This window comes from Triticum aestivum, chromosome 2A, assembly GCF_018294505.1.
Source record: "Triticum aestivum cultivar Chinese Spring chromosome 2A, IWGSC CS RefSeq v2.1, whole genome shotgun sequence".
Taxonomy (NCBI): Eukaryota; Viridiplantae; Streptophyta; class Magnoliopsida; order Poales; family Poaceae; genus Triticum; species Triticum aestivum.
Window position 1 is genome coordinate 201,781,899 of NC_057797.1, and position 23,525 is coordinate 201,805,423.

General features: G+C 43.2%; 1 protein-coding gene and 1 pseudogene across 1 annotated transcript; both read left to right on the forward strand.

The window, feature by feature from the left end:
- The first annotated feature begins 700 nt into the window (after positions 1–700).
- Positions 701–811, forward strand: LOC123038361 (uncharacterized; annotated as a pseudogene).
- A 4,465-nt stretch (positions 812–5,276) lies between these two features.
- LOC123185153 (uncharacterized) lies at positions 5,277–5,805 on the forward strand. The gene has a single exon (XM_044597134.1). It carries the CDS (start codon positions 5,372–5,374, stop codon positions 5,717–5,719), a length of 348 nt encoding a protein of 115 aa, XP_044453069.1. The 5' UTR covers positions 5,277–5,371; the 3' UTR covers positions 5,720–5,805.
- Positions 5,806–23,525: the final 17,720 nt, after the last annotated feature.

Sequence of the window (23,525 nt, forward strand, 5' to 3'; positions counted from 1 at the left end):
AATTTTTAATGCACGAAGCTCTTTTTGGGCGCCTGTTAGAGATGCTCTTACTACCCCGTGAGGCCTTGTACAATGGAAGATGCTTATGGAGGTGCTTAGAGAAATAAACCAGATTTTTCTTAAGCACCGGTGCTTATTTGTATAGGATAGACGCTTAACTAAGCGTCTCTCTTGTAGAAATAGGCACCGGTGCTTCAAAAAATCCCGGTTTATTTTTCTAAGCATCTCTCTAAGCATCTCCCATTCTACAAGGCCTGAGAAGTAGCGGCAGGAGGTCTTGTAGCTTGCCCACGTGGGGGCTCCAACCATATTTGCTAGCCTGCACCGGGCACCGGCCAGAAGTTTACACCAACGTTTGGTCTAAGAACCCATATTTTCTGCAAGATGGGTGCATGGTTTCTATACTTTCTTCATCTCCATAGTCGCGACTCACGAACAAAGGTGAGACGAGTCTCCAGAAAAAAAAAGGTGATATGAAGCGACCATGCGCACAAATCAGATCCAACCATACGAAAGGAAAGCCCAGCGTTACTTTACTTGGGCCATGGCGTCCCTGTTGTGGGCTTTACTGGTGCGGTCGGGGGAGGAGGCACCACAGGAAGCGGAACGCTTGGATTAGTCCCACCTCGCCTGGGCAAGGTAAGGAGGGCAGCGAGCGGGGCTACATAAGAGCTCGGGTGGTGAGCTTGGAGAGGCACGCAGCTGCGTGGTGAGCACAAAGCGAACTATTCTTTCGCCTTTTACTAAAGAATACCGTGTGCACGCCACACTAAGCAGCATACCCTAATTTTTGAAGGGTGTCTTCTCCCTGTGAGAAGGCCCCAACAATTCTGAATTTCGAAAGTTCCTGATATTTGGACTTCTTTGCTGAATGTTTTCAGTCTGTTTAATTTGGACGAAGCAGTCTAGGCCACTGGAGGAATGCCTTTCTGCTTTCTCTATGTGAGAATGACTCGGCTCTTCTAGTTCTCCAGCTGATTGAGTTGATCTTCTCCTCTGGCACTCCTGAATGATATTCATCATCAACGTGAAGGCTGAGGGGTAATACTAGAGTGCGACATCCCTACACGTTAATGCCCATTTAAGCCGCAAAGGGTCAATGGCTTCAGTTTTATGCTTTCGGTTTCCGTCGTTTACATCTAATGGCTTCAGTTTTATGCTTTTGTCTTCGGTTGGTCGTTCGGTTTGTTCTCAAAATTACATGTTCCTATTGCCGAGTACTATGCCAAACAAATATGGTTTTCTGGCTAGGTTTTCTGCTGTTGTACCATCTGGTTGCTGTGCTAATTATGCTGCAGAACCCTGACGATCATTCCCAACCATACTGATTATTGCCTAGCCAGCAGTGACTTATTATCATTTGCTAATCAGGATCATGTTAACACTGTTTAGCTGTGTAGAGTTTGACGCTGAGAACCTGGGAGTCTGAACTATGAAGTGCTTAGCATAATCAATTGTGTCTTTAAATGAATACGAAGTTTAGTGCAAGGAAGGTTCTTATCAATCTGCAGACGGACAGTACTGAACGTTGCCACGACATGTTTTCATCTGATACTGAACCTGTCGTCTCGAGATACGTCGAGCTCCTTCCCCACCGTTGACATGGGAGTTCCAAGGCGGCAACTGGCAAGCCAAGTTGCCAAGTTGGTCACGTGATTCACAGCAGCATGCAGCGTCCTACAAATACAGTGAAAACAAGTACATTCATCTTGCGGCCACTTGTAATATCTTACTGCATGTCTCAGCGCCTAATCGTGGAATCTGTCTCAGATCACCAAGATGAGAGACACGATCGGCTTCTCATGGAGATCTTAACAGACGCCAGCACCTTGACGGGCCAAGTCGCCTGCCCTAAAACACGCCATTTTTTTTTTGTCGTGATAAGCAGGTTAATCACGCCCAAACAAGATCGCTCATATTCAAACGAGAGATCGTTGATTTCAAACGAATGACAGCTGACTCTCGCTGTCCGGGTGTGAAATCAATCTGAGCAATCTCAACTGGACGACGACGCCGCCGCATCGGGACGGGAGACCTCCGCGGCTTTAGTTTTGGTTGCACGAGGGGGTTGGCTGTCGGTCGCGAGCTGGTCGGTCGGTCCAGTTTAATCGTGGCACAGGGAAGCTTCATCTGTTTTGCAGGTTCATCGTGTCTTGATAGGTTACTCCGTGGTGCCATTCGATTCGCCCACACATTCGTCTTGTCCTGCTGTCCACAGCTAAATCTCGCTGACCTTTGAGCTCCCATAATTCGATCCACAAACCAGAACGGGGGCACTATCATCATGAATGATTGTAAGAACATTATTACTTAAGTAATGAATTGCTTTTACCCCGCAAAAAAAAACCTTCTTTTGTTTTGTTTTGTTTTGTAAAACCGCACCCCGCCTTGACTAGATTCTTGCTGCAATCTAACTATGGGACATCTGAAATACCAAAAGCCTACGTAACATGCATGGTTCAGAGTTGGGCACATTCAGATTATGTTGCCATATTTTCCGCTTCGTTTTCTTCTTCCAGGAACAATGACTACTGTAGTAGTCTAGTAGACATACTATGTAAGAGCATCGAATTCGAGACAATTTGGTACCGGGTCAGTGAAACTACCTGGCCGTGGCATTGGAGACAATCTGGTTACCAGGCGAAAATGTCGGCCGGAAGAGGAGGGGAAGTGGTTTGTGCTTTGTTTTAACTTGCCTTCTTCAGACACAGCAGTCAGAACCCAGAAGCTTCTACCCTACCTCTCATCCTATCTTCACTACTACAACGAACCTTCTTCAGACACAGCAGTCAGAAACCAGAAGCTTCGACCTCTCATCCTGTGTTCACCGCAACGAGCAGAATGGCATCTTTGGAGACCAGATGGGCCGACGAATTCAACACCTGTATCCATGGTTTATCTCCTGCTGCTGCTTCACGCCAACACGTAGGAATGGGAAGAATTCTGAAAGACGTATTAAAATTGGGAGCTTGTCTAAGCTCTGTCCGGTGTCGCGCTGCACATGGAGTGTCATGCTGAGGAGATACACCATAAACAATTAACGGGAGCATCTGAACTGAAATGTTCGCATATATGGCCAGAGGTTCCTGAGCATAGTTATACTCCGTGGAAATCATTAGTTCGTGTTTCCATCATACTCTTGTTGTTTTGGGGGTTGCACAAATATTCTCTCGCTCCATGATTTCTTCCGCATAAATGAGGGAATCCAACATGTATTTTCGATGCTACCGTATTCCAGCATTGCATAGTGTTTAGACCTCCCATCATGGATGCATTGAACATTCTAAAGTGCAGACCGAAACCCTAACTATCGAAACAAATGTTACTCCCTCAGATAAATTGTACTAAAGCAGCGTCAATTAATAATTTAATATGGATCAGAGGGAGTAGCATAGTTTCGCTGCTATTCCATCCGTTCCAAAATAAATGACTCAATTTTATACTAACTTTAGTACAAAGTTGGGTCATCTATTTTAGAACGGAGGGAATAGTTTCTATCTCCCATCCTCTAATATTCGCTGTGGCAATAGAAAGAGGGCCAGACGATTATCCCAACTATGGTCAGTCAGAGAAGGGGGACACAAACCTCACAGCTTCCCCCACGAAGCCGTATCTGGCTAAATTTCGTTAAACAAAGATGTAACCGGTGAAAAAGAAAAACGTCGCAATGCCATTCCCTCTGCACGTAGAAATGATGTTGTTTATAACAACGAAATCTCTTCTCCCATGCAGGTTATTTATTGTTGTACACAATGGCTTCATATGTGGTTTTGCACTGCAACAAACAGAGTATCGACTGTTGTTTATGGTAATGTGTATGTGGTTAGAGTGGATGACGAAGGAGCTTATTACCCAACATGAGTGACAACATAATCTCTAGATCGGACCGGACCACCACCTTCATCAACATATGCATAGTGCCGGTCTTGTATGACTTTACTCTCGTTACCGTGTCCTTATTTTGAGTTGTCAGATTGTTGGTTTTGGCTTTGTGCATTCTTATTTTGCGTTACTTTGTATAGCTTGATGCTACATTATAAGTTAATAAAAAAATAACATTTTCATAATTTCCTAGGATAGGCTCAGCCCAACTTTCAGCAACCTCATTCCAAACTGAGATTTGTACATATCTCCCTACCAATGGTACCACTCGGAGTAGGGCGTGGCTAGAAATCAGTCAGCTAAATTTTTTGTTTGAGTTCAGTCGATTCTTAAACAGTTGGATGCAAAATCATGGTTCACGATCTTTCTTCAACCTCCCGATGCATCTCCTTCCTTGAGCCGCCATCCACCATTGGCCTAACCGCCGGCTCCCGCCGCCCGCGTCCGGCGGCGCACCCGCGCCGCCTCGCCACCCTGCCCTCCCCGAAACCACTCCCCACTGTCGGTCCTCTGCCGCCCCAGCCATCCCTCTAGCCCCCCTTCCCCCGCCCCGCTCCCTGTGCTGAGCTTTTTCTTCGGTGAGTCCCCACACCACCGCCTCACCGCCGCCCCCATCACCGCCGTCCACCACCGCCCTCACTCTGAACCCTAAGATAGATTCTTGGGTGGTGACGGCGAGCCCCTTCCTTCTCTCCGGCGAGGCCCTCCCTTCTCCTTCCTTCATTCAAAAATCAAATTTGAATCGGCTGACTGATGTGTAGCTAAACTGCTCGGAGTACATGGGTAAGCAACACATTGTACACTTCCTCGGAGATGCAGCAGCAACGTCATGCTCCCTTTGAGTTTACTTTTGTACCCAATCAAGAAATACCTTTAAACGGCATTTGCCCCCTATTTAGCAGCCATGTCAGAGCTCCAGGTCTGCGAGCTGGGGTTTCAGATCACCTTCCAAGAACCTGCCCCCAAAACCATGTCAACAAACTGCGGAACACAAGGCCCTGCACCTGCATGCTGCTCCGTCCAAGACCTGGACTCCCCTTCTCTTCTCCCTGGATGCAGCTGTAAGCTGACTTGCCCGCATGCTGACTTTTTCTGCAACATTCAGAGAGATTCTCCATCCAGAATTCCAGATGTCAGTTGCTCATCGCACCCACGCCCAATGATTCCTAGAACACCAGAACTCACCACCCTCCAATCATTTTCTAAGAGCCACCAGCCACGCGACTGACATTTCCCCCCAGCAAATCAAGATCCGTTAAGAGTGGGCGCGCGCATGCACGCGAGTCGTCACAAATATCGAACTGAACTGAACTTAACCGGAGAACGGCACAGCCAGGCCGTCTCCTATATAAGAGCCCCTCCTGTCCGTCATCTTCTGCACACCAACACCAAGGCAAGCATCAAGTCCACTCCTCCACAGCTAAGCTCTAGTTCTAGCTTCTTCCGTCTCCTACATACAGATCCATTCCGTGGATCGATCTGTCCAACGATGCCTCGGCTGCTCCTCTTGTGCCTGGTGTCTAGCCATTTCGCGGTGACCGCCGTCATGGCGCGGCAGTTCCCCGTCTTCCTCGTCGGTGGCGGCGCCATGGCAGCGGACGCCCCTTCTGCTTCTGCTTTCGATGCTTCGCGTCTGCATAGGCACTCCCTTTTGGAGTCCAGATTTGCAGCATCGCCGATGGGCTCGTCTGACCACGGACTACGGCACGGCCCCTTCGACAGGCACTTCGCCGGGGGCAAGATCATACTCGGCGGCCTCGCGGTGGCGATCATCGCCGCGGTCTTCTGCTACATCCGCATCACCAGGGCCAAGAAGATCGTCGAGCCAAAAACTTAGACTTCTCTCTCTTCCCTGGTTAATATCATACCTTGAACACTTCTTTTTCGTCTTTCTTTGTAGCGAGGACACGGGGAAAAAACAAATGTAACCCACGTAGATTTCGTTGTAACATGCAAAGAACAGTTAATTACTGGCGATGACTGATGACACAGTGTGATTCGTCTCCTTTCTTGCAGGTCCAGTGTGCTGTGTATGCCTTGCTGAGGAAATCCTATTTTCATACGTATCTCTGATGTCTGAAATCATGGTGTGCTTGGATTAAATGCATGAGTGAATGATGCATGTCAAGTTCTTACCATTGGATGGTTAAGTCGTACTCTTTGGGTTGAGTACTTTATAAAGGGCCTATAGTTGGACGGTGATGAGTTGCCGTCCTAGAACCTAAAAGATATGTTGCTTCTGATCTAGGAGTTAATGCAGGCATGTGATCTTTTTATCAGTTGCTCCTGAAAAATTAGCTATCTATTAGAGAACCCTAAACTTCAGCTAAACCAGGTTTAAATATTAATACTAGTAATTTGAACTCCATTTATCAGAAGCATTTGGAGTATTTGTCTAAGAAACTAGCAAATCAGATTTGTGTCTGCTATTATATATCTAACTTTGCTCCATTATAGGCTGATAGCACCACTTAATTATCAGTAAGGAAAAGGTGGCACCAGAGGTGCAGGATCTGGATGGAGTACCACACATCGATCTCTTCAGCTACAACATGTGCAATAGTTCTAGAGAACTAACCTACCTAGCTAGTTCTGCTTTCTGGTAATGAGGAGAAGATGAACTGACTCGATCAAAATGCTAGCACGGTTGCTTTTTAGTATCTTCTTAACCATCATTAATTCAACATTAGCCTTTCTGCTGGGTCACTAGGTCGACCTTTGTCGAGGCCGGCGAGTAGCACCCCAATTTGATTCGCAGTGATATTCCAACGTGCTTTATGCCGTGTTAGAGAGTTAGGCCCAACTCAATTTCTGGTTGTTGAACTGCACGTCTCACAATGAAATAATAGGGGGGAATTACAAAATTAACGCTTAGTGACAAGTTTAACATGAAATGACCCTAGTCGAAAATCCTTTCATGATTTGACCATTTTTACCACCGCCGGTGAAGTTTGGGTACATGGGCTAACATCATAGTCTTGGCCGATTTTGGGAATTTCTTGGCTGTTTTAGGAAACTTCATGGTAAATTCAAGAAGGTTCCATCTTTTCTTCTTCTTTTTCTCTCTATATTCTACTGAATTTTCAGTTTTCTTCCGGTTTTTCATTTCTTTTTGTCTATTTATTTTTCCATTTTATTTGTTCTTTACCTTTTATATTTATAATTCATGAACATTTTACAATTTTTTAATAGCTTCCAATTCATTTTTCAAATTGGTGAACTCTTTTCAAATTCATGAATACTTTATAAGATTTTTGAATAATTTTTAAATTCTTGAACATTTTTTCATATTCATATACCTTTTTTTTTCAAATCCATACACATTTTAAGATCATGACCGATTTCAAATTTATGATTGTTTTTTGGGAAGGCTTTGTTATTTCATGAAATATTTTTCAAATTGGTGACCATCTTTTAAATTCAAGGACATTTTCTTAATTCAAGTTTTTTTTAATGTGCAGACATTTCCTCGTGGATATTTTAAAACTCTTAAATAAATAAAAAACCAATAATATAAAAAACGATCAAAATAAAAACCGTTCACACTTTTTTTAGTACACACATGCACGCTTGCGTTAATAAACAGATGTACTTTTTGAAAAAGGAGCAGATCGGAATGAGGGCCTAGAAGTTTAGCGTGAAAAGTTTTTATTTCTCGCCTTCAGAGGGTCCAGCTTCGGGCGTCCCAAATGGAGCCTAGAGGTTTGGCGCGACAAGTTTTTATTTCTCGCTTTCAGCCAGGGTCAGAATGAGGGCCTAGATGATTTATGGACCGGCCCAAATGGAGCGACGCGGGCGTCCCTATGTCCCGCCTTCAGCTTCGGACTCGGGAGCTCCTATTGGACGCGCTTTGCGTCAAAATGTCGTCGCCGCGCACAGGGGCGCAGCTTGACTGGGCCAGCCCATCGTGCTGTACCGGTGGTAAGAAAAGAAAGCAAAAAGGGGGAAGGGAAACGCGATGGAAACTCGAACCTGCGACTTACAGATTCGAAGCGCATGCTCCCAGCCACTCCACTTGACTAGCATTCCTTCTACTAGCAAACAAACGCGCACTTATAATAACTTAGTACAACCGTACAACCAGAATTACACACTGTGTTGAACATCTTAAAAGAAATTGTAGTTTTTTCCTGAAAGTGTATATTTTGAAAAAGTGCGACCATTTTTTTCATTTCTAAACATACTTTGTACACAGGAACATATTCTGTACAAAAAAGTGTATATTTTTTGTACACAATGTTCTGAATCTTGAAGACAAATTTGAAGCACAAACATTTTTTGAATCTTCAGAACAAATTTAGAAATGGAGAACAAATTTGGAAGCGTGAACAATTTTTAAAGCACGAACATTTTTTGAATCTTGAGAACAAATTTTGAAAACTCCCGAACAAATTTGGAAGCGCGAACAATTTTTTAAAGCACAAACTTTTTTAAACTCGAGAATTTTTTTTGAAATAGAGAACAATTTTGAAAAATCCTGAACAAATTTGGAAGCATGAAATTTTTTTGGAAAATGTGAACAAAATTGGAAGTCCGAACAATTTTTTAAAGCACGAACATTTTTTGAATCTTGAAAACATATTTTGAAACGGAGAGAAATATTTAAAAATCCCGAACAAATTGGAAGCGCGAACATTTTTTGAATATGTGAACAAAAATTTAAATTCAGTACATTTTCTGAATTTTAGAAGTTTTGTACTTTTTTGTGCAACGAGAACAAATTTTGAATTTTGAGAACATTTTTTCAAAACTGAACATTTTTTGGAAACACGAACAAAATTTAAATTTTTGATTTTTTTAAAGGAAGAGAAGAAAAGGAAAGGAAATAAAAAAGAAATCATAAACATTTTGTAAAACCAAGAACATATTCTGAAAAAAAGTAAACTTGAAAAAGAAAGTGAAACAAGAAACAAAAACGAAAAAATGAAAAAGAAACAGAAACGAAAAAAAGAGAAATAAAAAAACAATAGAAAGCCGAAAAAGAACCGGATAAAAACGATACAGGAAAAAAACCCGGTTCAGGGATCCTTCTGAAAGGTTCCCAAAACCGGTTTGGACGCATTATGTGTGGGCCGGCCTATTTCTGTCGCTCGCTGCGCTACCCCTGTGCGATCGCTCGACAGTTTGCCGCAGCGAGCGGCGAATAGGATTTTCCTTCGGACTCGCTGAAGGGGCGACCGAGATGGGGCAGCCCACACGGGCGGCAGGTAACAGGCTCTTTTTTCTGTTTTATTTTTCTGGTTTTTTTTGTATTTTTGTTTATACTTTAAAATGTTATAAATATATATATGTTACAAAAATCACTCTACAAAAAACATTTGAATAAATGTCGAACAAGTATTTGAATTTTTTTGAACAAGTATTTGAAAAATGTTAATCAATCATTTGGAAAAATGTTGAATGTAAATAGAAAAAATTATTGATCATGTATATAAAAATGTTAATCAAGCATTTTGAAATAAAAATGTTTAAAAAGTATATGAAAAACGTTAATCAAGCATTTGAGAAATGTTAAAATATGTATAGAAAAAATGTTGATCATATAATAAAAATTGATTAAATTTTTCGATCGTGTATATACAAATGTTAATCAAGCATTTGAAAAAATATTGAACAAGTATTTAGAAAATGTTAATCGAGCATTTGGAAAATGTTAAATGTGTATAGAAAAAATATTGTTCAATGATGAAAAAAATTAATCATGTATATAAAATGTTAATCAAGTATTTAAAAAAATGTTGAACAAGTGTTTGAATTTTTTTAATCAAGCGTCTAAAAAATATTAAATTTGTCTGTTTCCCTTCGTAACGTTTCGGTCTCACCGAGATGAGCGGTCGGTCCCACCGAGATTACAATGTAAACTCTCTGTTTCTCTTTCGTAACATTTCGGTCTCACCGAAATGAGCGAATCGGTCCCACCGAGTTTACCTGACCAACTCTCCGGTTAGCTTATTACTAAAACCGGTCTCATCGAGTTTGTGTAATCGGTCTCACCGAGATTACGTTATGTCCTAAACCTAACCATATCGGTCCTACCGAGTTGCATGTTGGTCCCACCGAAAATCCTAATGGTCACTAGATTTGCTGAATCGGTCCGATCGAGTTTATCAATTCGGTCCCACCAAGATTGGCAAGTTGTGTGTAACGGTTAGATTTGGTGTGGAGGCTATATATACCCCTCCACCTCCTCTTCATTCGTGGAGAGAGCCATCAGAACGAACCTACACTTCCAACTTACCTTTTTCTGAGAGAGAACCACATACACTTGTGTTGAGGCCAAGATATTCCATTCCTACCATATGAATCTTGATCTATAGCCTTCCCCAAGTTGCTTTCCACTCAAATCTTCTTTCCACCAAATCCATATCCTATGAGAGAGAGTTGAGTGTTGGGGAGACTATCATTTGAAGCACAAGAGCAAGGAGTTTATCATCAACACACCATTTGTTACTTCTTGGAGAGTGGTGTCTCCTAGATTGGCTAGGTGTCACTTGAGAGCCTCCGACAAAATTGTGGAGTTGAACCAAGGAGTTTGTAAGGGCAAGGAGATCGCCTACTTCGTGAAGATCTACCCTAGTGAGCCAAGTCCTTCGTGGGTGGCAGCCATGATGGGATAGACAAGGTTGCTTCTTCGTGGATCCTTTGTGGGTGGAGCCCTCCGTGGACTCGTGCAGCCGTTACCCTTCGTGGGTTGAAGTCTCCATCAACGTGGATGCACGATAGCACCACCTATCGGAACCACGACAAAAACATCCGTGTCTCCTATTGCGTTTGAATACTCCAAACTATTCCCTTTACATTCTTGCAAGTTGCATGCTTTACATTCCGCTGCTCATATACTCTTTGCATGCTTGCTTGAATTGTGTTAAGATTGCTTGACTTGTCCAAAGTTGCTAAAATCTGCCAAGAACTAAAATTGGGAATAGGATAAGTCTTATTTGATCAAGTAGTCTAATCACCCCCTCTAGACATACGTTCGATCCTACACCTTGCTTTTTGCTCTTGTTTAGTAATAAATAATTTATCTATCCTCTTTTTTGGTTGTGTTTTTTGTGTTTAATTAGTGTTTGTGCCAAATAGAACCGTTGAGAAGACTTGGGGAAAGTCTTTTTAATCTTGCTGTAAAAAACAGAAACTTTAGCGCTCACGAGAACTGCTGTCATTTTTATTTGGAAAGTGCTATTTAGTTAATTCTTTTTGCAGATGATTAATAGATAAATTCCTCACGTCCAGCAATTTATTTTAGAACTTTTGGGGTTCCAGATCTTGCGTTAGCTACAGATTACTACAGACTATTTTTTTTTACAGATTCTGTTTTCTGTGTGTTGTTTGGTTATTTTGATGAATCTATGGCTATGGCTAGTAAAATAATTTATAAACCATAGAGAAGTTGAAATACAGTAGGTTTAACACCAATATAAATAAAGAATGAGTTCATTACATTACCTTGAAGTGGTGTTTTGTTTTCTTTCGCTAACAGAGCTCACGAGATTTTCTACTTTAAGTTTTGTGTTGTGAAGTTTTTAAGTTTTGGGTAAAGATTTGATGGATTATGGAACAAGGAGTGGCAAGAGCCTAATCTTGGGGATGCCCATGGCACCCCCAAGATAATCTAAGGACACCTAAAAGCCAAAGCTTGGGATGCCCCGGAAGGCATCCCCTCTTTCGTCTACTTCTATCGGTAACTTTACTTGGAGCTATATTTTTATTTACCACATGATATGTGTTTTGCTTGGAGCGTCTTGTATTATTTGAGTCTTTATTTGTTAGTTTTCCACAATCATCCTTGCTGCACACACCTTTTTGAGAGAGACACTCATGATTCGAAAATTGTTAGAATACTCTATGTGCTTCACTTATATCTTTTGAGTTATATAGTTTTTGCTCTAGTGCTTCACTTATATCTTTTAGAGCACGATGGTGGAATTTTTTATAGAAACTTTTGTTCTCTCATGCTTCACTTAGATTATTTTGAGAGTCCTACAAAACAGCATGGTAATTTGCTTTAATTATGTTAGGCATTCAAGATTAATAATAAAATTTTCTTATGAGTGTGTTGAATACTATGAGAAGTTTGAAACTTGATAATTGTTTTGAGATATGGAGATGGTGATATTAGAGTCGTGCTAGTTGAGTAGTTGTGAATTTGAGAAATTCTTGTGTTGAAGTTTGTGATTCTCGTAGCATGCACGTATGGTGAACCGTTATGTTAAGAAGTCCGAGCATGATGTATTTATTGATTGTCCTCCTTATGAGTGGCGGCCGGGGACGAGCGATGATATTTTCCTACCAATCTATCCCCCTAGGAGCATATGCGTAGTACTTTGCTTCGATAACTAATAGATTTTTGCAATAAATATGTGAGTTCTTTATGACTAATGTTGAGTCCATGGATTATATACACTCTCACCCTTCCATCAGTGCTAGCCTCTCTAATACCGCGCACCTTTCGCCGGTATCATACACCCACCATATACCTTTCTCAAAACAGCCACCATACCTACCTATCATGGCATTTCCATAGCCATTCCGAGATATATTACCATGCAACTTTCCACCGTTTCGTTTACTATGACACGCTCCATCATTGTCATATTGCTTCGCATGACCATGTAGTTGACATTTTAGTTGTGGCAAAGCCACCGTTCATAATTCTTTCATATAAGTCACTCATGCATCATTGCTATCCCGGTACACCGTCGGAGGCATTCATATAGAGTCATATTTTGTTCTAGTATCGAGTTGTAATCATTGAGTTGTAAATAAATAGAAGTGTGATGATCATCATCATAGAGTATTGTCCCAATAAAAAAAGAAAGGCCCAAAAAAAAAGAAGGCCCCCCAAAAAAGGGGCAACACTACTATCCTTTTTTCCACACTTGTGCTTCAAAGTAGCACCATGATCTTCATGATAGAGAGTCTCCTATGTTATCACTTTCATATACTAGTGAGAATTTTTCATTATAGAACTTGGCTTGTATATTCCAACGATGGGCTTCCTCAAAATGCCCTAGGTCTTCGTGAGCAAGCAAGTTGGATGCACACCCACTCAGTTTCTTTTTGTTGAGCTTTCATATACTTATAGCTCTAATGCATCCGTTGCATGACAATCCCTACTCACTCACATTAATATCTATTGATGGGCATCTCCATAGCCCGTTGATACACCTAGTTGATGTGAGACTATCTTCTCCCTTTTTGTCTTCTCCACAACCACCATTCTATTCCACCTATAGTGCTATGTCCATGGCTCACGCTCATGTATTGCGTGAAGATTGAAAAAGTTTGTGAACACCAAAAGTATGAAACAATTGCTTGGCTTGTCATCGGGGTTGTGCATGATTTGAATACTTTGTGTGGTGAAAATGGAGCATAGACAGACTATATGATTTTGTAGGGATAACTTTCTTTGGCCATGTTATTTTGAAGAGACAAAATTGCTTAGTTAGTATGCTTGAAGTATTATTATTTCTATGTCAATATTAAACTTTTGTCTTGAATCTTTCGGATCTGAATATTCATACCACAATTAAGAGAATTACATTGAAATTATGCCAAGTAGGATTCCACATCAAAAATTCTGTTTTTATTATTTACCTACTCGAGGACGAGCAGAAATTAAGCTTGGGGATGCTTGATACGTCTCCAATGTATTTATAATTTTTTATTGTTCCATGCTATATTATATCCTGTTTTGGACATTATTGGGCTTTATTATACACTTTTATATTATTTTTGGGACTAACCTATTAACCAAAGGCCCAGCCCAGAATTGCTGTTTTTTTGCCTATTTTAGGGTTTCGCAGAAAAAGAATATCAAACGGAGTCCAAACGGAATGAAACCTTCGGGAACGTGATTTTCGAAACGAACATGATCCAGAGGACTTGGACTCTACGTCAAGCAATCAACGAGGAAGGCACGAGGTAGGGGCGCGCCTACCCCCCCAGGCGCGCCCTCCACCCTTGTGGGGCCCATGTTGCTCCACCGACGTACTCCTTCCTCCTTATATACCTACGTACCCCCAAACTACCAGATACGGAGCCAAAACCCTAATTCCACCGCCGTAACTTTCTGTATCCACGAGATCCCATCTTGGGGCCTTTTCCAAAGCTCCGCCGGAGGGGGTATCGATCACGGAGGGCTTCTACATCAACACCATAGCCTCTCCGATGAAGTGTGAGTAGTTTACTTCAGACCTATGGGTCCATAGTTATTAGCTAGATGACTTCTTCTCTCTTTTTGGATCTCAATACAAAGTTCTCCCCCTCTCTTGTGGAGATCTATTCGATGTAATCTTCTTTTCCGGTGTGTTTGTTGAGACCGATGAATTGTGGGTTTATGATCAAGTTTATCTATGAACAATATTTGAATCTTCTATGAATTCTTTTATGTATGATTGGTTATCTTTGCAAGTCTCTTCAAATTATCAGTTTGATTTGGCCTACTAGATTGATCTTTCTTGCAATGGGAGAAGTGCTTAGCTTTGGGTTCAATCTTGCGGTGTCCTTTCCCAGTGACAGTAGGGGCAGCAAGGCACGTATTGTATTGTTGCCATCGAGGATAACAAGATGGGATTTATATCATGTTGCATGAGTTTATCCCTCTACATCATGTCATCTTGCTTAAAGCGATACTCTGTTCTCTTAAACTTAATACTCTAGATGCATGCTGGATAGCGGTTGATGTGTGGAGTAATAGTAGTAGATGCAGGCAGGAGTCGGTCTACTTGTCTTGGATGTGATGCCTATATACATGATCATACCTAGATATTCTCATAGCTATGCTCAATTTTGTCAATTGCTCAACATTAATTTGTTCACCCACTGTAATACTTATGCTCTTGAGAGAAGCCTCTAGTGAAACCTATGGCCCCCGGGTCTACTTTCCATCATATTAATCTTCCAATACTTAGTTATTTCCTTTGCCATTTATTTTACTTGCATCTTTATTTCTCTTTATCATAAAAATACCAAAAATCTTATCTTATCATATCTATCAGATCTCACTCTCGTAGGTGACCGTGAAGGGATTGACAACCCCTTTATCACGTTGGTTGCGAGGAGTTTATTTGTTTGTGTAGGTTCAAGGGACTCGTGCGTGGCCTCCTACTGGATTGATACCTTGGTTCTAAAAAACCGAGGGAAATACTTACACTGCTCTACTGCATCACCCTTTCCTCTTGAAGGGAAAACCAATGCAGTGCTCAAGAGGTAGCACCCCTCCCTCGTATATAAAGGAGGGGAGGAGGAGGGCCAGCCACAAGGGGCGCGCCCAAGGAGGAATCCTAGTCCTAGTAGGAGTAGGTTTCCCCCTTTCCTAGTCCAAGTAGGAGAAGAAGGAAGGAGAGGAAGAAGAGAAGGAAAGGGGGGGGGGGCTAGCCCTAGTCCAATTCGGTTTTGCCTAGGGGGGTGTGCGCCACCTCTTGGCCTGCCTCCTCTCTTCCACCACTAGGCCCATAAGTCCCAATAACTTCCCAGAGGGGGTTCCGGTAACCCCCGGTACTCCCAAAATTATCCGAAACAACCCGAACCATTCCGGTGTCCGAATGTAGCATTCCAATATATGAATCTTTATGTATTGACCATTTCGAGACTCCTCGTCATGTCCGTGATCACATTCGGGACTCCGCACAACCTTCGGTACATCAAATCACATAACTCATAATACATATTATCATCGAACGTTAAGCGTGCGGACCCTACGAGTTCGAGAACTATGTAGACATGACCGAGACTCATCTCCGGTCAATAAGCAATAGCGGAACCTGGATTCTCATATTGGTTCCTACATATTCTACGAAGATCTTTATCAGTCAAACCGCACAACAACATAAGTTGTTCCCTTTGTCATCGGTATGTTACTTGCCCGAGATTCGATCGTCGGTATCATCATACCTAGTTCAATCTCGTTACCGGCAAGTCTTACTCGTTCCGCAATGCATCATCCCATGACTAACTCATTAGTCATATTGCTTGCAAGGCTCATAGTGATGTGCATTACCGAGAGGGCCCAGAGATACCTCTCCGAAAATCGGAGTGACAAATCCTAATCTCGATCTATGCCAACTCAACAAACACCATCGGAGACACCTGTAGAGAATCTTTATAATCACCCAGTTACGTTGTGACATTTGATAGCACACTAAGTGTTCCTCTGGTATTCGGGAGTTGCATAATCTCATAGTTATAGGAACATGTATAAGTCATGAAGAAAGTAATAACAATAAACTAAACGATCATAGTGCTAAGCTAACAGATGGGTCTAGTCCATCGCATCATTCTCTAATGATGTGATCACGTTCATCAAATGACAACACATGTCTATGGCTAGGAAACTTAACCATCTTTGATTAACGAGCTAGTCAAGTAGAGGCATACTAGGGACACTCTGTTTGTCTATGTATTCACACATGTACTAAGTTTCCGGTTAATACAATTCTAGCATGAATAATAAACATCTATCATGCTATAAGGAAATATAAATAACAACTTTATTATTGCCTCTAGGGCATATTTCCTTCACATGTACCCTCGTAGACCGAAAGCGGAAGCGTTTGACAACGCGGTTGATGTAGTCGAACTTCTTCTCGTTCCGACCGCTCAAGCACCGAACGTACGACACCTCCGAGTTCTGCACACATTCAGCTTGATGATGTCCCTTGAACTCTTGATCTAGCAAAGTGTCGAGGGAGTGTTCCGTCAGCACGACGGTGTGGTGACGGTGATGGTGAAGTGATCCGTGCAGGGCTTCGCCTAAGCACTACGAAGATATGACCGAGGCGTAAACTGTGGAGGGGGGCGCCGCACACGGCTAACAATTGTTGGTGTGTGTTCTCGGTGCCCCCCTTCATACGTATAGGTTGGAGGGGAGAATAGGCAGCCAAGGGGGCGCCCCAAGTAGGAGGAATCCTACTTGGGGTCCTCCCAATTTGGCCTCCCCCCTTTCCTATTCCTATTCGGAGTAGGAAGGGAAGATGGGGAAGGGGGGATCCTATTCCCTTTTTCTTTTCCTCCTTCCCCTTTTCTACTCCAATTTGGCCAGCCCATATGGGAGGGGAGCACCAGCCTCTTAGGGGCTGGTTTTTCCCCCTCTTGGCCCATTAAGGCCCATGTAGTTGCCGGGGGGATGCCCGGAACCCCTTCCGGTGACCCGATACGCACCCGGTACCCCCGGAACACTTCTGGTGTCCCAATATCATCGTCCAATATATGAATCTTCACCTCTCGACCATTTAGAGACTCCTCGTCTTGTCCGTGATCTCATCCGGGACTCCAAACAACATTTGGTCACCAAATCACATAACTCATATAATACAAAATCGTCATCGAACGTTAAGCGTGCGGACCCTACGGGTTCGAGAACTATGTAGACATGACCGACACACCTCTCCGGTCAATAACCAACAGCGGAACCTGGATGCTCATTTTGCTTCCCACATATTCTATGAAGATCTTTATCGGTCGTACCGTAATCGTTATTCCCTTTGTCATCGGTATGTTACTTACCCGAGATTCAATCATCGGTATCTTCATACCTAGTTTAATCTCGTTACCGGCAAATCTCTTTACTCGTTCCGTAATGCATCATCCCGTAACTAACTCATTAGTCACATTGCTTGCATGGCTTATTATGATGTGCATTACCGGGAGGGCCCAGAGATACCTCTCTGATACTCGGAGTGACAAATCCTATTCTCGATCCATGCCAACCCAACAAACACCTTCAGAGATACCTGTAGAGCATCTGTATAATCACCCAGTTATGTTGTGACGTTTGATGGCACACAAGGTATTCCTGCAGTATTCGGGAGTTGCATAATCTCATAGTAAAAGGAATATGTAGAAGTCATGAAGAAAGCAATATCAATAAAACTTAACGATCATTATGCTAAGCTAATGGATGGGTCTTGTCCATCACATCAGTCTCCTAATGATGTGATTCCATTCATCAAATGACAACACATGTCTATGGTTAGGAAACTTAACCATCTTTGATTAACGAGCTAGTCTAGTAGAGGCTTACTAGGGACACTATGTTTTGTCTATGTATCCACACATGTATAAATTTTCCGGTTAATACAATTCTAGCATGAATAATAAACATTTATCATGATATAAGGAAATATAAATAACAACTTTATTATTGCCTCTAGGGCATATTTCCTTCAGTCTTCACATAGACGTATGCACATTGAGACCCTTACAGGCATGCCGATCGTTTCCAAAGGGCCACCCGAGGTACAACTCCCTGCAGCCAAGTTATTAGCCCGAAGAAGCTGGCAGGCAGCGCCTCGGCGGGCCATAGATTAATATAGAGGTCTTGGAGCGCCGGCCTCACGATGCGGAGAAGCTCCACCAACTGCTTCATTCGATGATTCAGCATCTCTGGACCCAGCGACGCCTGGAATTGTTGACACAACGCCTTCTCCGCTGCATGGCCCTCCAGTTCGCCGAAGTGGTGGGCGACATCCAGCGCACTCTTCAGGAGATCCTCGAAGGCCTCTGTGGAGCGCCACAACTGGGTGAGCTCGACAAACCCTTTTCTGCCAAACACACATTAACGTAAATATGGCTTACTCGCGGCAATCTGCTCCACTTGCTGGTGAACCTCGTGGTCGGCCCTGGGCTAGGTCTGGAGCTCAGAGTGTGCAAGACAGAGCTTCTTGATCTCTTCCTTTCTCTTCTTCTGCTGGGCCTGAAGGGTATCGCATGCCTCAAACATACCCTTCAGGGTCTCCTCAACCTCCAGGACCCTCGCCTAGTCCTTGCCCCTAGCCACCTTTTCCGTCGCTAGGTCCTTCTCCACCTTTGCGGCCGCAGCCTTCTGCTGCTTGGCTTCTTGCTGAGCTTTCACAAGCTCGGCCTTGAGCCCCTCAAGCTTGAATAAAGCCACTGTCATTAAAACACCTCTGCATTAGTTTCTCTTGCACTAAGCTATTCTCGCATAGAGTACAATCAACAACGTTCTGGATTTTATCTTGGGATTGCTCGATCTATTTGTTCATTAGATCAAGGTCCTTCTTGGACCTCTCGCGCTTCTGGTTCATCTTGTCAGAGGTGGAGCTCGGAGCCGAGGTAGAAACCTGTGAACAAGTAGTTTAAAATTAGCCCCTGTACCAGTCATCAAAATTTTGAATATGTAGGCCATAGCCTTGGGGGCTGCTCATTGGCAAGCTTGTCGTGTAGTGCTTCGATCCCAAGGCCGTTTTTTTCAAAACTAGCCTTGGGCTCGGGGGCTACACACTGGCTACACTGTCTAGATACCGTGACCGCAATACAAGCAAAAATGTTCTCAGACAGCTACACATAAACCTAAGCATGGAGGTTATTCTCAATAAGACTACAAAAGAATACCTCAAAGCTCGTGACAAGGCCCTTGAAGGCCTCATGCATTCCAGCCTCAGCAGGCCAGAAGCCCTGAAGCGCCACGCCGATTAACATGTTGTACTCTTCCTTAAGGGAGGAGCCCGTTAAGGCTGCCTCTATCTCTTCAGCCCACCCCACGATAGCCTGCTGATGACCCACAAGTATAGGGGATCTATCGTAGTCCTTTTGATAAGTAAGAGTGTAGAACACAATGAGGAGCAGAAGGAAATGACAAGTGGTTTTCAGCAAGGTATTCTCTGCAAGCACTGCAATTATCGGTAACAAATAGTTGTGTGATAAGATAATTGGTAACGGGTAACAAGTAACAAAAGGAACTAAGGTGCAGCAAGGTGGCCCAATCCTTTTTGTAGCAAAGGACAAGCCTGGTCGAACTCTTATACAAAGCAAAGCGCTCCCGAGCACACATGGGAATTATTGTCAAGCTAGTTTTCATCATGCTCATATGATTCGCGCTCGTTGCTTTGATAATTTGATATGTGGGTGGACCGGTGCTTGGGTACTGTCCTTCCTTGGACAAAACTCCCACTTATGATTAACCTCTCTCGCAAGCATCCGCAACGAAGAAAGAAGAATTAAGATAAATCTAACCATAACATGAAACATATGGATCCAAATCAGCCCCTTACGAAGCAACGCACAAACTAGGGTTTAAGCTTCTGTCACTCTAACAACCCATCATCTACTTATTACTTCCCAATGCCCTCCCCTAGGCCCAAATAATGGTGAAGTGTTATGTAGTCAACGTTCACATAACACCACTAGAGGAGAGACAACATACATCTCATCAAAATATCGAAGGAATACCAAATTCACATGATTACTTATAACAAGACTTCTCTCATGTCCTCAGGAACAAACTTAACTACTCACAAAGCATATTCTTGTTCATAATCAGAGGAGTATTAATTATCATTAAGGATCTGAACATATAATCTTCCACAAAATAAACCAGCTAGCATCAACTACAAGGAGTAATCAACACTACTAGCAACCCACATGTGTCAATCTGAGGTTTTGAGACAAAGATCGGATACAAGAGATGAAATAGGGTTTGAGAGGAGATGGTGCTGGTGAAGATGTTGATGGAGATTGACCCCCTCTCGATGAGAGGATCCTTGGTGATAACGATGGCTTTGATTTCCCCCTCCGGGAGGGAAGTTTCCCCGACAAAATAGCTCCGCTAGAGCCCTAGATTGGTTCTGCCCAAGTTCTGCCTCGAAACGGCGGCGCTTCATCCCGAAAGCTTCCTTCCGATGTTTCCTGGTCAAAACACACCATAGAGCAGAAGATGGGCATCGGGGGCCTGCCAGGTGGCCCACAAGGCAGGAGGGCGCACCTAGGGGGGTAGGGCGTGCCCCTACCCTTGTGGATGGCTGGTGCCCCCCTCTGGCGCTTTCTTCGCCCAATATTTTTATATATTACAAAATAATTCTCCCCGAAGTTTCAGGACTTTTGGAGTTGTACAGAATAGGTCTCTCAGATTTGCTCCTTTTCCAGTCCAGAATTCCAGCTGCCGTCATTCTCCCTCTTCTTGTAAACCTTGTAAAATAAGGGAGAAAAGGCATAAGTATTGTACCATAATGTGTACCAACAGCCCATAATGCAATAAATATCAATATAAAAGTATGATGCAAAATGGACGTATCACCTGCCTTGGGGCAGGAGGTGGGGGCGGCAGAACCTCAGAACCCAGCACTAAAGTGTTGGGCATAAGGGTCTCCAGCTGCAATGCCAGCGTCGGAGTCGATTTTGTCTAGGCCTATGTCTGGCCCAGCCCTTCTTGAACGACCTCGGGGACTCCGCCCCCGTGGTCCTGTTGGACCAAGGTCTCAACCTCGGCCATAATGACCACCCCGCAGCCTCCATTGTATCGGCAAGAGGGGCCGGAGTGACGTATCCTCCCCAACTCCTCTTGAGCGGGAGGGGGAGTGACGGTGTCGAACGTCTCACTGGGCAGTGGCATCTCGTTTGAGGAGTCGCCACTGAGGCGTACCTTCGACGAACTGAACAAAAAACATTTATATGAATTATATCTCGACGGCTAAGTTACTGGTAGTTTTAGTAAGTGACAATGACGTGCCTCTGGGGTGCGTACTTCTCCCTCCCCATAATGAGGGCATCATCGTCATTGTTTGAATTGTCGGGGAAGGTGAACTTCCCCAACAAGGTCGGCTTGTCGGCAGGCTCAACGGAGGCTTTGCGTGGCCTCTTTAGACCCTGTGGCCATACCTCGGCCTCAGTGTCCTCGAACGCCGCTCTCTTTCCCTTGAGAAAAGGGTTCTCACCCCCGTCCTCCTCTGCATCGTCGTCGTGGGTGTCCTCGAACCGGGTGACTGAGGTCTCGATCCGATCAAACCTGCAAACCTAAATAATCCAAAAACTTCATCCACATAGATTAGATGCATTTCAGGATGTAATGTTCCATCTCCTGCATAAGGATTAGCTAGCAGTTTCTCTATCATACTCGAAGGAATTTCATAATAAATATTTTCAGTAGGTGCAGTAGGTTGTGGGGCAACTCTTTGCTCTTCCGGTCGGGGTGAAGATACCCCGAACAAACCCGTAAAGGATTATTTTCTATAGTAACAAGTGACAGTAAATTTCAACACAATATATAAATGTTTCCTTACCAAATTCCACTCACCAAAGGCGCTTCACTCCCCAGCAACGGTGCCATAAAAGAGTCTTGATGACCCACAAGTATAGGGGATCTATCGTAGTCCTTTCGATAAGTAAGATTGTCGAACCCAACGAGGAGCAGAAGGAAATGACAAGAGATTTTTAGCAAGGTATTCTCTGCAAGCACTGAAATTGTCGGTAACAGATAGTTTTGTGATAAGATAATTCATAACGGGTAGCAAGTAACAAAAGTAACTAAGGTGTAGCAAGGTGGCCCAATCCTTTTTGTAGCAAAGGACAAGCCTGGATGAACTCTTATATAAAGCAAAGCGCTCCCGATGACACATGACAATTATTATTGTCAAGCCAGTTTTCATCATGCTCATATGATTCGCGTTTGTTACTTTGATAATTTGATATGTGGGTGGACCGGTGCTTGGGTGCTATCCTTACTTGGACAAGCCTCCCTCTTATTGTTAACCCCTCTCGCAAGCATCCGCAACTACGAAAGAAGAATTAAGATAAATCTAACCATAACATGAAACATGTGGATCCAAATCAGCCCCTTATGAAGCAAGGGTTTAAGCTTCTGTCACTCTAGCAACCCATCATCTACTTATTACTTCCCAGTGCCTTACCCTAGGCCTAAACAATGGTGAAGTGTCATGTAGTCGACGTTCACATAACACCACTAGAGGAAAGACAACATACATCTCATCAAAATATCGAAAGAATACCAAATTCACATGATTACTTGTAACAAGACTTCTCTCATGTCCTCAGGAACAAACGTAACTACACACAAAGCATATTCATGTTCAAAATCAGAGGAGTGTTAATTATCATTTAGGATCTAAACATATGATCTTCCACCAAATAAACCAACTAGCATCAACTACAAGGAATAATCAACACTACTAGCAACCCACAGGTACCAATCTGAGGTTTTGAGACAAAGATCGGATACAAGAGATGAACTAGGGTTTGAGAGGAGATGGTGCTGGTGAAGATATTTATGGAGATTGACCCCCTCTCGATGAGAGGATCGTTGGTGATGACAACGACCATGATTTTCCCCTCCGAGAGGGAAGTTTCCCCCGCAGAACAGCTCCGCCGGACCCCTAGATTGGTTCTGCCCAAGTTCCACCTCGAGACAGCGGCGCTTCCTCCCGAAAACTTCTCCTTGATTTTTTTATAGGTCAAAACCCTTCATATAACAGAAGATGGGCACCGGCGGCCTGCCAGGTGGCCCACAAGGCAAGGGGCGCGCCTAGGGGGGTAGGGCGTGCCCCCACCCTTGTGGCTACCGGGTGGGTCCCCTAAGGTGCTTTTTCGCCCAATATTTTTTATATATTTCAAAATAATTCTCCATAAATTTTCAAGACTTTTGGAGTTGTGCAGAATAGGTCTCTTAGATTTGCTCCTTTTCCAGTCCAGAATTCCAGCTGCTGGCATTCTCCCTCTTCATGTAAACCTTATAAAATAAGAGAGAAAAGGCATAAGTATTGTACCAAAATATGTAATAACGGCCCATAATGCAATAAATATCAGTATGAAAGCATGATGCAAAATGGACGTATCATATACCTAGTTCAATCTCGTTATCGGCAAGTCTCTTTACTCATTCCGTGATACAT